Raw genomic sequence first — 14,819 nt, 5'->3', positions numbered from 1 at the left:
TGTGATTTTAGGGAAAACTGTCACTTTTAAAAGGAACTTAGAGCTAAACTGGTCATGGTGATCCAAGTGTGTAATTCCAGGAGGTGGGCACAGCACAGGAAGATGGTAAGTTCAAGGGCAGCCACTGCCATACAGTGAGATCAAGAACAGCCTAGAATACATGAGACCTTGTTGCAAAAAAAAAAAAAAAAAATAGTAATAAAGGTGTGTAAGATGAAAGAGTGAAACTGCTCCATCCTTTAGTGGAAAAAGAAATTGATGGCTGGTATTTTTTTCAGTGACAAATGATTGGAATGGGTAACTGAAAGGCAGGATTCCAACTGGATTAATTTCCTTGGGAAGCTGCCAGGCCTCTTGAGCCCTCCTCTTTTAGGAGTCCTGTTTGAGTCAGCACTGGTTGACTGCAGTCACCTTAGGATTCCCTGTTGAGCATGAGAGAAAAGAGTGGGTGGTTTCACTGTAGTTTCAGAGTTGTTAATGCAGATTCTGGAATCCCCACTAATTGGCCTTCCCTGACCAAGGTGGAGCCGCTTCACACTTGAGAGTTTACTGTTGCCTTGTAAAAGTTGATTGATATAGAAGTCCTAATTCAAGTATGGTGCTGCCCTCGTTGAGAACCGTGTTCAGCCTACCTTTTAAGTAATGAGATTGTGATTAGTAGCTTTCTGCCTTTTTTTCTGCATTTTAGAAAAATATATTGTTTATATTTAAGTACAACAGGAGGATGATAGATTAGCCCTCTAAATCTGTGTTCCCTTTGGTCTGTGAGTCTTGTTGGAAGTGTAGTTGAAATGGACTCTAATGAAGTTACAGGAAAGGAATGGGGTCTTGTTTAGTCTGTTTGGCTGGGGGTACCATGCTGGATGCAGGAGTAAATTTCACATTTCTGTATTCTTCTTATTTCATTGCTTTTAAGAACAAATAGTTCTTCAAGTCTGGGTGGGAGAATTAATGGGATTCTGATAACAAAGGGGTAGAAAAGGGAATTGTGAAATTGATTCTATTCATTAGTGAGAGGTGGCAGCCCCTACCTGAGATAATAAATTGTTTTTCATTCCTTATTCTGTAATTATTTTCTAGTTTCTTTGTTGACAGTACATGAATTATACAGATACTATTGAGAACTTTGACTTAGTTGTACAAAGTGAACGGCTTAGGAAGATTTCCTGACTGATGCTAACTCTTTAGTAGCTTTTAGCTAGCTGGAAACAGAAATATTGGGAAGAATACTTTATTTCCTTGAAAAGAAACAAGTGGTTCCCTGCTTTTTGTTTTGCTTTTGTGTAATTAATGACCACAAGAGTTGACTGACTTTGATCTCCAGCTGCTGTTCCTTCTGCAGGCTTAGTTTTCAGAGGGTGAGTTAGATGAAGACCCTCTTCCCCAAGGAGACACCTCCCTCCATGTCAGTTACCCAGACACAGGTCCATCATCATGTTGATTCAGGTGTATTCCTGTGTCCAAAGGAGCAGCAGGACACAGTAGGTGTAGTGTGAATATCTAAGCCCGAGGCCAGCCTTTCCTTTCAGTTGTCAGGGAAGCCTTGGGCTGTTTTTGTTTGTTTGAATTCTTTTTCCTTTGTTTTTGAGATAGGGTTTCAGGTAGCCTGGGCTGACCTCAGATTGAATGTGCGGCTGAGCATGGCTTTAAACTTCTGATTCTTTTGTCTCTTCCATTGCTGGGGTTACAGGCATACACCATAGTACCTAAATATGAGGTCCTGGGGTGTTGGACGCAGAGCTTCCTGTATGCTGAAAAAGGAATCTACCAACCAAGCTACAGGCTATGGGTAACTCCACAATACTGAGAGTCTGAATATGAAATATGAAATCCATTGGCAAGGTTTCTGAAGCAGACTGGAATTAAGGAAGTCTGTCTTTGTGAACTTTGGAGAAGTTATGGTTGCATGCTGAGACTCTTAAAAACACCTCTTCCTGTGGCTTATGTTATTTTTGTAGACATCCTTGCTGGGAGTTTTTCCTTTAAAGTGCAGGATTAAACCTGTCATGTTTTATAACGCAGACTGCTGTGTTTTAATGACACTTGTGAATTATTACTCAGTGGTGGATAATTTGGAAGTTTTTAAGAGAGAGAGAGATCAATTTCGTTCTAATAAGTACTTTAATCCCAGATGTTTTGTAGGACTCATAATGAGTTCTTTTCTCAGAATATGGAGAAGATTTTCGAAGTGTTAGTGTTTAACCTGACAGCTGGTGGGGTTCCCACACTTTGACATTGGACCATCCAGAGGGTCACCAGGATTAGTGAAACTTCACAAATGTAAGAATTTTTGCCCCGTGTAGTTTATGTAATTAGATTTTTTTTCAGTTTTTCATTATACATTTATTCATTTTAAGTTTTGTTTTTGTTTTCGAGACAGGGTTTCTCTGTGTAGCCCTGGCTGCTCTGGAACTCGATCTGTAGACCAGGCTGGCCTCACAGAGATCTGCCTGCCTCTGTCCCCAAGTGCTGGGGTTAAAGGCGTGTGCCACCACACCCGACTTACTTTAAGTTTTTTAAAAATATATTTCCAAAGATAACTATAGAATTTTTGGATTTAAATTGATTTTACTTGTTACTATAAAGATTTTTAAAAAGTAAACTTTTTTGAAACTTTATAATTTTTAAACATCTGAGTGAACTTTTTTTAATCTAAAATAAGTGACTGATTCTAAACCCAAATGACATGGAAAGCTAAGGCAGAGCGTGGGCAGATGGCTCAGTGGATAAAGATGCTTTCTGCTAAGCCTGATGACCAGAGTTCCATCCATGGGGCACACATGGTAGGAGAAGAGAACTGACTCCCATGGGTTGTCTTCTGGCCTACAGGTGTGTGCACGTGTGTGTGCACATGGACACACACACACACACACACACACACACACACACACACACACACACACTTAATGAAATAAATGTAGTAAGATTTAAGAAACTAAAGCAGGGTGTGGTCACCAGTACACGACTTTAATCCCAGCTTTCAGGATGCCGAGGCAGGCAGATCTTTGTGAGTTCAAGGCCAGCCTGGTCTATAAGTTCTAGGATATCCAGGACTACACAGAGAAACCCTATCTCGAAAAAGAAACAAAAAAGACTTAAGAAGCTAAAGCATGTCGTGCCTCTCTGTATTGAGTGGTGTAGTCATATTATTTTAAATGCAAGGAATGCTTTCTGTTGCAAGAATACCGTCTTTGTGTTTTGGGTTTCACACAATCTTCTTTACGTACAGACTCCTGCATTTTCTAGACCAGTGTCCCTATGCTGGGCAATGGAAGTTGTATACTTTTGTTCTCCTTATTGTTAGTATTAAAACAAGGCCATAGGTGAAAGGCTTTCACATGTCATAGTTTAGGCCTCTCACCACATACACCTCAAAGGAATTGTATATCAGTGGACACAGAAACCTTGGTGTCTTAGTTTAAATAGATACTCCTTTTTTTTTTTTTTATAGAATTTTTTTTTTTTGGTTTTTTTTCGAGACAGGGTTTCTCTGTTAGATACTCCTTTTTAATGCATATGTATTCATATCTGTGTGTGTGTGTGTGTGTGTGTGTGTGTGTGTGTGTGTGTGAGAGAGAGAGAGAGAGAGAGAGAGAGAGAGAGAGAGAGAGCGAGAGCGAGCATGAGCATGAGTGTGGACAGCCATATGCCACGCATGCCTTGGAGGTCAAAGGATAGCTTACGGATGTAGAGGATAATTTTTATGAGTCAGGTCTCTCTTTCTGACGAGTGGGTCCCAGAGTTTGAACTCAGGTCTTCAGGCTTCTCAGCAAGTACCTTTATCAATGAGCCATCTCATCAGCGCTGATAAAGTTACTTTAAACATTGGAGTCGTCAAGAAAGTGAACAGCATCGAGCTCCCACAAACCTACCTGAAATCATGTCTCTAACATCTTACCTTTAAACATAAAGAGTTTTCTTACGCACTTGAGATTTTAAAAATTGTGTTTCATTGACACCATGAATATGCAGAGGTAAACGGAACTGTTGAACTATTAGTGAACTAATTTCTCTTTGAAACTTGCTCTTACCACTCTTTCATTGCAGGAAGAGTCCTCATTAGCATATATAAATGGAAGTAATTCTGAGATTTCATAGGCCAGCACTAGTAATAAGTGGTGGCCCGAGTTAATGTCTCGGTGCAGCTTGAAGTCACAGCTCCAGTTCCATGGAGGTCCCGAATAATCAAAAGCCACTGTTCTCACTAGGACCTGAAGACAGCATGAGCAGTACCCTCCATGACAGGGGTTAGTTCAGAATAATTAAGACTAGCAGTACCAGAGAAGGTGAGGTTTTTTTTTTTTTTTTTTTTTTTTTTTTTTTTTTTTTTTTTGGTTTTTCGAGACAGGGTTTCTCTGTGTAGCTTTGCGCCTTTCCTGGAACTCACTTGGTAGCCCAGGCTGGCCTCGAACTCACAGAAATCCGCCTGGCTCTGCCTCCCGAGTGCTGGGATTAAAGGCGTGCGCCACCACCGCCCGGCTGGTGAGGTTTTTATATTCTAGTTAATAAGAACCTGTTTTATAGGCACAATTCCTACAGAAATGTGTACAAGACTGAATGGAGACAAGGTAGAATGGCCAAGTGCTTGTTACCACATGCTTCAAGTCCAACAATGTGCTGTTTGTTGACAAAGCACCATATTATCTTGCAAAGATGCTTATGAAGGATGTGACAGCCAGTCGTGGCATTCCAGTTCTGACCTTGCAGGTTACCATCCTAGCAGTGCGCCTGTTACTGGGAGCTGCCTCCTAAATGCAGATGATTTCAGACCCAAGTCCCTGCACCTGTTGCCCAGAGGTATTTACTCCAATCACTAGCCTAGAGCAGGGAGAGTTATTGCTTGACATTTTATAGCTTGGGGGGAAGAAACTGTCTTTGCAGAATCATTTGTTCCGAGAGGAGAACCAGAGCAAAGCAGTTCATTTCACTCCGAGCGCCACTCTTTGGCAGTATCCACATTTGTGCAGCACCAAGATGCAGTATTGATTTTCCCCCCTCACAGAATCCTCCCACAAGTTCTTTCTTCAATTGTCAGCATTGCAGGATGGATTGGATTACACCTCGCCAGTTGGAATGCTTTTTTGAGGGGTGGGCATTGAAATAAAAATAGATTGCAAGTACAGCTAGGAATACATGTACTGAACATGTGGTTACAAGGCTTTAATTTAGGGATTTTGTGATGTTGATCATGTGGCCATTTGACAGAGTACGTGACCATTATGCACAGTTTTCTTTTCTCCTCCTGTTCTCCCCCAAGATTCACAGCACACAGCACACCATAACTACACCCTCTGTAGCAAGACCTACTGCTGATGTCTGTCATGATGTGGAGAGTCAGGAAAGCACCTTGTCAGAGCATCCTTCCAGCATGTGGAACCATGGGAAACTTAAATCTTCCATAGCCTCTATTTATTCCTCGGTAAAATAGTGACCTTAATAGTTCCCATCAATAAGGGTTTTTGAAGGATCATTAGCCACTCAACATTTGAAATATCTTCAGAGGGGTTTCTGACAGTGGTGAGATAAAATGCTCTGCAATGGCTATTTGGGGCTGTGGAAATGAACCAAAGCCAGACAGGCAATGGTGAGCATTTGTTTGTGAAAATTTACTGAACTTCTACCAGGAACAGTAGGACCTCACAGCCCTCTAGCATGAAGCTCCCACTTACCCCATCTCTCCTCACTACACCATGGTAGCATTTTTGCAGGGCAACACTGTTCCTATTAAGCTGTGGCTTTGCTGCCAGGTGGACTTGACTGGCTTTGGAGTTGAGGACGGAAACCACAGTCCAGTGCTATTGTCACTGAAAGTGCCAATGGGGGTGCCTCCTAGTTCCCTAGCTCCATTTGATGGGGGTTTCAGTTGAGAGGACAGTGCAGGCATGCATTCTCAAATGTCCGGTAGGCAGATCCTGGAAACAATGGGAACTGTGTCTTTTCCATGTGTGCTTGTCTAGCTAGGAAGAGCGATAAGACAGGAGAGAGGGTGGCAGGGAGGACTTGGCAGGAAGGAGTCCCCAAGGCTGACTTCAGAAGGCCTCAGTGATGTTTTCTCCCGCTCAGACCAGCGGAGTGTGGAGACACTCCCAAGGGCTCCTAGCTTCTGTGCAACATTTGTGCTCAGTCATTGGTGGACCACAGAGCTGCACACAGAGATGGGTGATCTCTAGGAATCCAGGCTGAAAACTAGAGCACGGGGCAGAGGCAAGGTGAATGTGCACTCAGGAGGAGTCAGAGCTGTGGATCTGTGCCAGGCCCTGAAGAAAGTGCCGCAGCGGCAGCAGCTCGGGAAAAGAAAAGCTAAAGTCAGAGTTGCCAGCAGGATATTGTCTAAAAAGCACAGTTTTCAACAACAGTTTTATAAGATATGCAAACAAGAAGGTTGACCCATACTCAGGAGAAAACACATCTAGCAGAAGCCGCCTTAGATAGAGGCCCAGATGATAGATTTAGCTGGTAAACATTTCAAAGCAGCTATTATGGATATGTTCAAAGATTAGAATAAAACCATATTAGAGAATTAAGAGGAATTATGATGACAGAGAGTTAACAAATACACAGTCTCAGTAGAGAAATAAAACTATTTTTAAAAGACCTCAGAGACGGTCTTGGCACATCTTCACTCTATCACTGGTGGAAGTAAATGAGTGTTTTCCTCGACAAATACACACGTCTCAGTTTCCTCTGCTCCAAGATCCTAACTCCCTGGGTCTGGAGTAAGACCTCTTAGAAGGTCTTACTGGGTGCCTCTTCTGGCATGATCCCATTCAGTGATCCGTATTCTAGGATGGCCACTTGTGAATACAAAGGAAGTCATGTAAAGGAAGAAGTGGCATTAAGAAAGGACAGCCACACCCATGGCGATTGTTGTCTGTAAGTCAGAACGACAAGGAGTCACTGTGTTTGGTTTTGCCAGGAATATGTTTTTGTCATTCGTTGGTTTTCCTTAGTGAAAGCCCTGAGTTTTGCTGAAGATGTTCTGACTTCTTGTGACCTTCATGTCAGGTACCAAGAGGTCAACATTCACTCAAGTTTTCACCGAAGCAATGTGGGGTGACTGAAGAAGGCACAGATCACCTTTTTCTTAAAAATGTTTATGAAGTTTTCTGTAATTGACATCTCTGTGTTTTCTCCTGCCCCATAAGTCTTTGGTTAAAATAGCTAATCCAGAGAGGAGCTGTCCTGTGACAAAGGAACCCTGTCTAGTTTATAAGACACTTTTGAGAATTTTCTTGACAGTTCCTTATCATCTGCATTGTCCCACCACACTGCATCCAATGCCTGATGTCCACAGCTCAGAGAAGTAGAGCGGATGCTTTATTGATTGTGGGTCCCTGGGAAAAAAATTGAAACATTGTTTTATGATATATTTTGTTTGTGTTCTGACAAATAAAGTTTGCCTAGAGATCAGAGAAGCAGAACAGCAGCCACTAGAGACTTTTTACCTCTATGAATCCTCTGATTGAATAGGGGTCAAGATCCTGTTTCCACTCACCTTATATTCCTGTCTCTACCTCCATAGTGCTGGGATTAAAGGTGTGCACCATCGCTACCTGGCTCTGTTTCTCTTTTAGACTGGTTCAATATCCTGTAGCCCAGGGTGGCCTTGAACTCCTGATCTTCCTGCTTCCTCCTCCCAAGTGCTGGGATTAAAGGTGTGTGCCACCACTGCCTGGCCTCTATGGTTAACTAGTGGCTAGCTCTGCCCGCAGATCTCCAGGAAAGCTTTAATTGTCAGAGCACAAACAAAATATCATACAACAAAACATCATTCATATGTTTAGAAGGATATTGTTTAGACTCTTAACCTGGGAAAATCTTACACAATTTTTAACTAATTTTATTTGTTCAGAAAAGGAAGTGAGAACTTAGAAAAATAGAGTTTTGTTGGCTCAAGTTTTTAAGATTTCCCACCCCCTACACACAAAGATTTAAGTGCCCATTGTTCTTTTCGTATGGATGCGTCTATTCATTGTCTGCTTTGTATTAGACCGTGTATGTATAATTCTACAAGTACCTTTATCATTATGATTCTGTACCATTTATTGAAGCCATACAGATACAGGGTAGTGGAATTGTAACTAAGAACCTTATCAGAGTCTAGCAGGTAGATATGTGTTAAAGATGAGCATCATGTGTGACCAGTGAGCATGTTGGTAAAGACAAAAGTTCAAAGAAAACAGGAAAGAGCCAGAATTCGTCAAGGAGATGATTTATGATCTGAAACAACAGACATTGTAGCTTTAGGTAAACAGTAGTTGCTGTAGCAAACTCCTGAGTTCTTTGCAGTGGAAACACAAGAACCCTGATCTGCTTCCTGCTGTGGATTCCATACTAGACATCCCTTAAATAATTAAAGAATGCTGATCATTCCTTCCCTTACTTGACCATTTTGGGTGACTATGATGTAGGCTGTATAATTTCCTCTGTGTTAACAAAATAGCAAGACACTGGGCTACATTGCTCCTTGAGTAGCTTTCACAAGCAGAAGAAAATTCACTTAGATTAGACTCCTGCACACTGACAAAAACCAAAACTAAAAGGCACAGCTTAGAAATCACAGAACTTTGTAATCAATTCTGTTTTTTTTTTTTTTATAAAATAGTACCAAGTATGAACTATGCTCCAAGCCAGTCTTTTAATAGCATGTTCTAATATTCCTAAGATTTTCTAATAATATGATTTATTCTGTTTTATTATGGAATTATAATTGCAAATCACCTCAGCCTTTAATGTAGGTTACACTCTAAAATTTTATTGATGCCACTTGTTTGAATTTGCACGTTGCTTTCCCCAGAAATAAATAAGAGTTTGTGAAGCCATACAAATATTTTTAAATAAGACAAATGTAGCAATATTAGTTAAGTTGCTTTTTAAATACAGGATCAGAAAAGGGGTCAAATGTATCAGACCTTGGAGGGGAAGAAATACCTTTTATACATTTGTCCAGGTAGCATTGTACCCTGAGTCGCCAAGCTTTATGTCCATGCTCCATCCTTGTTAATTGCACACACCTCCTTATGTCCAGTGTTCTCATATTATCATGGACTTTAGGGGGACCTTCCCAGGTTTGGGGATTGTCCTACCTCCTGAAATGCTTGTAGGTTATCTAATTATTTTCTTCCCTCTGGAGTCTAGAGGAGTGCTTTTGTGCTGATATATGAATATGTGGTACAGGAACCCTTTTATAGGATGAGGCACCTCTTAGAAGGCTTTGAATTAGTGAGGGCATTGTGCAGCAGAGACAGAAGGGGTTACCAGTGTGTGCTTATCCAGACACACCCAACACGCTGGGCTGAAGTTTATAACTTGAAGCAGTTTCTTCTGCCTTTGTTGGGGGTTTTTCCTGTAATTGAACTATAGGGGGTGAACCACAGGATGCAGAGTAAGTAAAACAATAGAGATGAGATAGTAAAACAGCGTGGTGGTTCACACCTTTAACCCTACCAGTCAAGTTTGGAAGCAGAAGCCTGTCATCTCTGAGTTCCAGGCTAGTCTTGCCTGCATAACAAGTTACAGACCAGCTAGAGCTAAAGAGTGAGACCCTGTCTCCACAACAGATAAACAAATATGAAACATTAAAGTTGTTAAAGGGATGTTGTCGATGGTAGCAAGCAAGGAAGTGGAAATGGGACTCCAGGCAGCGCCTGAGAGACTGTTGCTATGGTGACTCATCCCCAGGTAGCTCCCCACACTGGTGCAGCTAGAGCCACTTGTCTTCCTCCATCATTGTCGTCTCTCCTCCGCTTTTTCTGTGTCTGACCACCGGCCTGTGCTCTAGGGTAATTCATGGGCTCTCTGGTTTGGGATTCTGGCTTAGATTAGCCTGGACAGGTGGATCAGTGGAGAAAGGTGTTTGCCACACAAGCCTAATGACCTGAGTTAAACTCTAGAACCCACGTAAGGTAGAAGGGAAGAACCAACTACAGAAAGTTGTCCTCTGACATCCACTCATGTGCCCATAGTGCATTCATCATGTATCCCAGCATGCACATGCATTAATAATAATAATTTAAAAAACCTTAAAATTCTCGACTTATGTTCCACTCACGATTCTTTTCTAGTGCATGCACCTGTTGTATCATATGTAATTCATACAGCACGTAAGCATTTCTTGTGTCTTACAGGTAGAAAAGCTAATGCAATAGATAGTCTACTTCATTTTATAGATTGTGTAACATAAAAAACTTTCTCTCTTTGATGGTCTTTATTGAAATGGGTTGGCTCAGTGCTGTCTCCTGTCAGTGATGTCACTTTTACAAACAGTGTCTATAAATTAAAAATGTTATTGTGCCCTTGTATGTATTATTGTCATAACTATCACGGTTATTTTAGGAAGACCTTCTAATATAAAGTAGTGTTACAGTAATGATTCTGCCAATAATTAATATGTGTACATTAACAATGGGACAGAAGGATGGAGTATGGAAGAGTCGTCTTTACACTTGTGACAGTTCTTCCTTGATTAGATGTTTAGATACATATGAAACTGACAAGTGTTCATGAAGTCAGTTAAATTTGTCGTTTTTATTTGAACCAACAAAAGACATTTAGTTGTGTTTATACTAGACTATAGAGAAAATGACTTCTAAAGGTAATTTTAAGATGTCTTATAAGGATGATGAGTCCAGATAAAGATGCATAAAAGTACCTCATAGTAACCTTTAGAATGAGAATTAAGAATAAATTAATTAAGAATAAATACACGAATTCCTGACACCTCTTGACTGTAATGAAACATGTCTCTTGAAAATGCCTTATTGAAATAATCTATTTAATACTTGAGTTCAACCTTGACTTTCTGTTTTAATCTTCTTCACTTTTAGGTTTCAGCAGAGCAGCCTTACCATTCGGGTTAGTTAGACGAGAACTGTCCTGTGAAGGTTATTCTATAGACCTGCGATGTCCAGGCAGTGATGTCATCATGATTGAGAGTGCTAACTATGGTCGGACAGACGACAAGATCTGTGATGCGGACCCCTTTCAGATGGAGAACACAGACTGCTACCTCCCTGATGCCTTCAAAATCATGACTCAAAGGTAGATACGTGTGTACACATGTCCTGTTTTAGGTACTGTAGCCAATGGTTAAAGTTAGTGTCTTTCCAGAGTGAACAGATGCTACCCACAGCTAAGCTTGCGAATTACTGTTAGATTTTTACTCACTAATGTTAATATCTGCATTGTATTATGTTTTTTGTAATGTTTAAATCTACATATCATCTTACTATAAATGACAGAATATATAGGAATCTAGACCACACACCTTCATTTCATAGACCATAAAATAAAAAGAAGGAATATTTCACATGTAAGCATGTGTCTCAGGACTTCAGAAATTTGAAGTATTTTCTATAATCATAAAGAATGTTATGTATCTGGAACTTCATCAGTAATTGCTCCTTATCCTTATGTTGTTTTAAATGAGTGTTTTACAGCAGTTTAAGGTCACATCAAAATCGAGTGTAAAGTGCAATGTTTCCATGTAACCCCACTGTGTGTGTGTGTGTGTGTGTGTGTGTGTGTGTGTGTGTGTGTGTGTGGAGATTCTGATGTGGAGTTGTGTTTTCAGCTTATGTTGGTAAATGCCCAGGAGTGCAACTACTGGAATGTATAATAAAAATTCATGCAAATTTATAAGAAACCTCCATTTGGGTTTGATGGGGCTTACCTATAAATCCTGGTGCTTAGTAGGCTGAGGCAGGAGGATTGTGAGTTTTAGGCTGTTCTGGACTTCATGGAGAAGTTCTGTCCCCTGCCAATCTCCCCATCACTCACATTTCTAAAGGGGTGGGGGAAGTGTATGTATGTGTACAAACTGTCTTCCAAAGCAGCTGCTTTACCATTTTGCTCCCCTACAATCAGAGAATGGTTGGAATTCTTGGCACACACTTACTCTGGCATTTAGTGTTGACAGTGTTTGAATATTAGCCAATTTTAAGCATCTCCTTGTTTCAATTTGTAATTCCTTAATGATACGCAATGTGGAACTTATTCCCATGTGCTCTCTGCTTTCTGTTTGTGTTCCCTAAGATAGTGTCTATTAGTTCTTAGACACTACCCCCCCACCCCTGCCATAACTCAGGCTTCTTGTTTAGTTTTGAGAATTCTTGTACATTTAGGATGGAAATTATCTTCTCATTTATGTTATTTGTAAATGTTTCCAACATGTAACTGGGTTTTGTTCTGTGCTCTCAGTCCTTAACCTTAAATCAACAACAGAAAAAGGATAGATGCAAGTTCAGAAGCATCTAGCCAAGTGTGTTCCCGTGTGTCCTCATGGAACTGTAGATGAAATCCTTCCAAACAGCTAAATGACCTCCGATGTCCAGGGGAACGGCTTTACCTTTACCCAACCATGGCTGCAGGGAAGGTTATGGGTTTGGAGCAGTGCTGTTCATGTATAAAATTGGCTGAAAATGAGATACATTTCTGAATGAGAACATCTGTCCTCTTCAAACGGTACATAGACAGTTAAGGTAAACATAGTCTAAGTCTAATAGGGGTCCTTTCTGTAATCCAACAAGTCCTTTCCCTTCATTACTTTATGCGTTGCTCAAGATGATTCCAAGTATAAGGCAAAAGGCAGAAATATATTTTCTTCACAATTTGTAACTGAATAAATACTTTTTGCCCACAATTGGGAAAATTAAAGTTCAAGGCAATATAAAATGTGATGCCACTGAGTGTCCAATGCATCATGATTTGTGTTAAGTGTACACATCATTGTAGATCCATCTTTAACTACATTAGAGGATTGTAATTCAGTCTACAAGAGCTGAGTATAAAGTAGGTATTTACTCAGATGTGACAGAATACCTCAATACCTGCAATGGAGTGTAATCTGAGAACGTCTGCCTCACTGAATTTGAGGATTTTTAATTCATCCTCCTACTAAGTCCCAGTTGATTAATGACAGAAAGTAGGTAGATGCTCTTCAACGTAGCAGGGTCATGTGCCCCAGTAAATCCATTCTAAACTTAAACATTTCCAACTCAGATGCATGTCTTCTGGAGGCTGTTTACCATTGTAACCACACAGCTAGATGGGAGCTGAGGAATGCTGCTGGTCATTGTGAGGGAGGATCTGTATATCTCTAGTCCAGGAAAAGACCAAAATTTGAGTGTTTCAAACATGTGTACTTTTGCACTCTGGTGAGGCTGAAGAAAATCCTGAACTGAGCATCGTAGGCCAAGGCCAGCCTACGTTGGACACAAGGCACCTAACTCTTGGCCTTGTGTTTTTAACACTTTGGAGTTCATGGCAGCTCAGTGAACATTGCTTGGTGTTCACAGTAGTTTGTTGTCATTGTGACCAACAAGATCAGCAGCACCTCCATTCCAGCACTGCTTTGACCAGAGGCTTCCAGTATTTAGAAAGTAGTAAGTATGCTCAATGGACACCTCCGGGTCACATAACTTAGCTTTATTATTATTTTTAAATTTCTTGAAAGAAAAACCCTTGAACTTAATAGTAATTTCTTTCCCCACTCTCTCCTGTGTCCTTTCCTCTGGGACATAGTATCATAATGAGATTTCTAACTTGATTAGCAGGTCCCCCAGGAGAATAACAAGCATTCTGTGTGGGGGTGGTCAGTACAGACACAGTGCAAACATGTGATATGAGGATGTGAAAAGGATATGAGGGATGAAGGAAAGAAATGCCAACACTACTCCTTCATTGTCCACGCTGTAAGAATATGTATTCTTAAGAGGATAGATTGGGATGGAATGTATCAGTATATTTCAACTGACAGTCATTATAGGTAGATTTTCGAATGTGGATACTGGCTTGCTAGATCTTTTTGAGACACCAGAGAACGTTGCCAAAGTTTTAAGAGTTCCATCGAAGTGGTCTAACTTCAGTTCTTAAGGAATTAGCATTGAGACTCTGAGACACCGTCTGGGTTGCATTAATAGTGCTTGACAAAGATACTTTTGCTTAAGCCCAAATTGCAAACGAGATGTGTAAGATTGAAAATCTAATCACTGAACAGAGCTACTGTTTAGTGTTTTGCTTCATTTGGTAAAAAGGGTTCTGTGAGTTCAGTATACATAAGAGAAAGTCTAGGTTGTAGCATAGTGGTACCAATATGGGGTTCTCCGAGTTCAGCATCCAAAATAGAAAATCTGGATCATAGCATAGTGATACCCATGGTACCACAAACAGAAAATGCTACCATATGGAATTCTGTGTGACAGAATTTGCAGTCACAGCATATTTCTGCTGAAAACACTGTGAGGTTACTTCCTGGCTGTGTCCAAGTTACACGTAAAACAATGAATTCTGAGTCTTTACTTCTGTCTTATCTCCCCAACAACTTACTCTGTATAATAGGCAAGCCTTCCATACTCATAAAAATAATCTGAAACATCTTTGCTTCAAGTTCTTTCAGCTGAGAGACCCTAAACACAGAGGACATTTTGCACACGTTGTTTCAAGTTAGGGGAAGTGTCTGTGCCCTGCATATATTATGACATGTTAGTTACTTATCATTTCTCCATTTCTCTTGTTGATCCACTTATTCAACAATAGTCATAAGACATCTGGAAGCAGGCCAGACAGGAACAGAAAGTGAAGAACTTATTATGGATGATTACCTGTTTTCACTGTACTGATAAAGCAGCGAGAGGCAGTTTGAAGTTAGTGCAGAGCATCTGCCAGGTCTGTCTGAGGGGGATGGATAACGCTGCTGCTGTTCCTTGCTTGCCAGACGTGTACACACATACACGTATTTAGTGCATAGCAAATACCTACTACATGTGTCAAACTTACTGTTCTTGTACAGGTGAACTTCACTAGAGATGTAAAAAGCATAC

The 14,819-nt window shown here is 40.6% G+C and overlaps 1 protein-coding gene across 47 annotated transcripts in view; it reads left to right on the top strand.

Moving 5' to 3' along the window:
- The window catches only part of Adgrl2 (adhesion G protein-coupled receptor L2), a 631,085-nt gene that overhangs the window by 542,665 nt on the left and 73,601 nt on the right, over nt 1–14,819 (top strand). For all 47 annotated transcript variants that reach the window (XM_052731823.1, XM_052731822.1, XM_052731821.1 and 44 more), the window contains one exon: nt 10,827–11,040. In XM_052731823.1, the coding sequence (XP_052587783.1) occupies nt 10,827–11,040 (214 nt within the window). The remainder of the gene's footprint in view (nt 1–10,826; nt 11,041–14,819) is intronic.

The sequence above is a fragment of the Peromyscus californicus genome, unplaced genomic scaffold (assembly GCF_007827085.1).
Source record: "Peromyscus californicus insignis strain IS unplaced genomic scaffold, ASM782708v3 Scaffold_9__1_contigs__length_137607984, whole genome shotgun sequence".
NCBI classification, from domain to species: Eukaryota; Metazoa; Chordata; class Mammalia; order Rodentia; family Cricetidae; genus Peromyscus; species Peromyscus californicus.
This window is presented reverse-complemented; position numbering and strand designations above follow the sequence as displayed.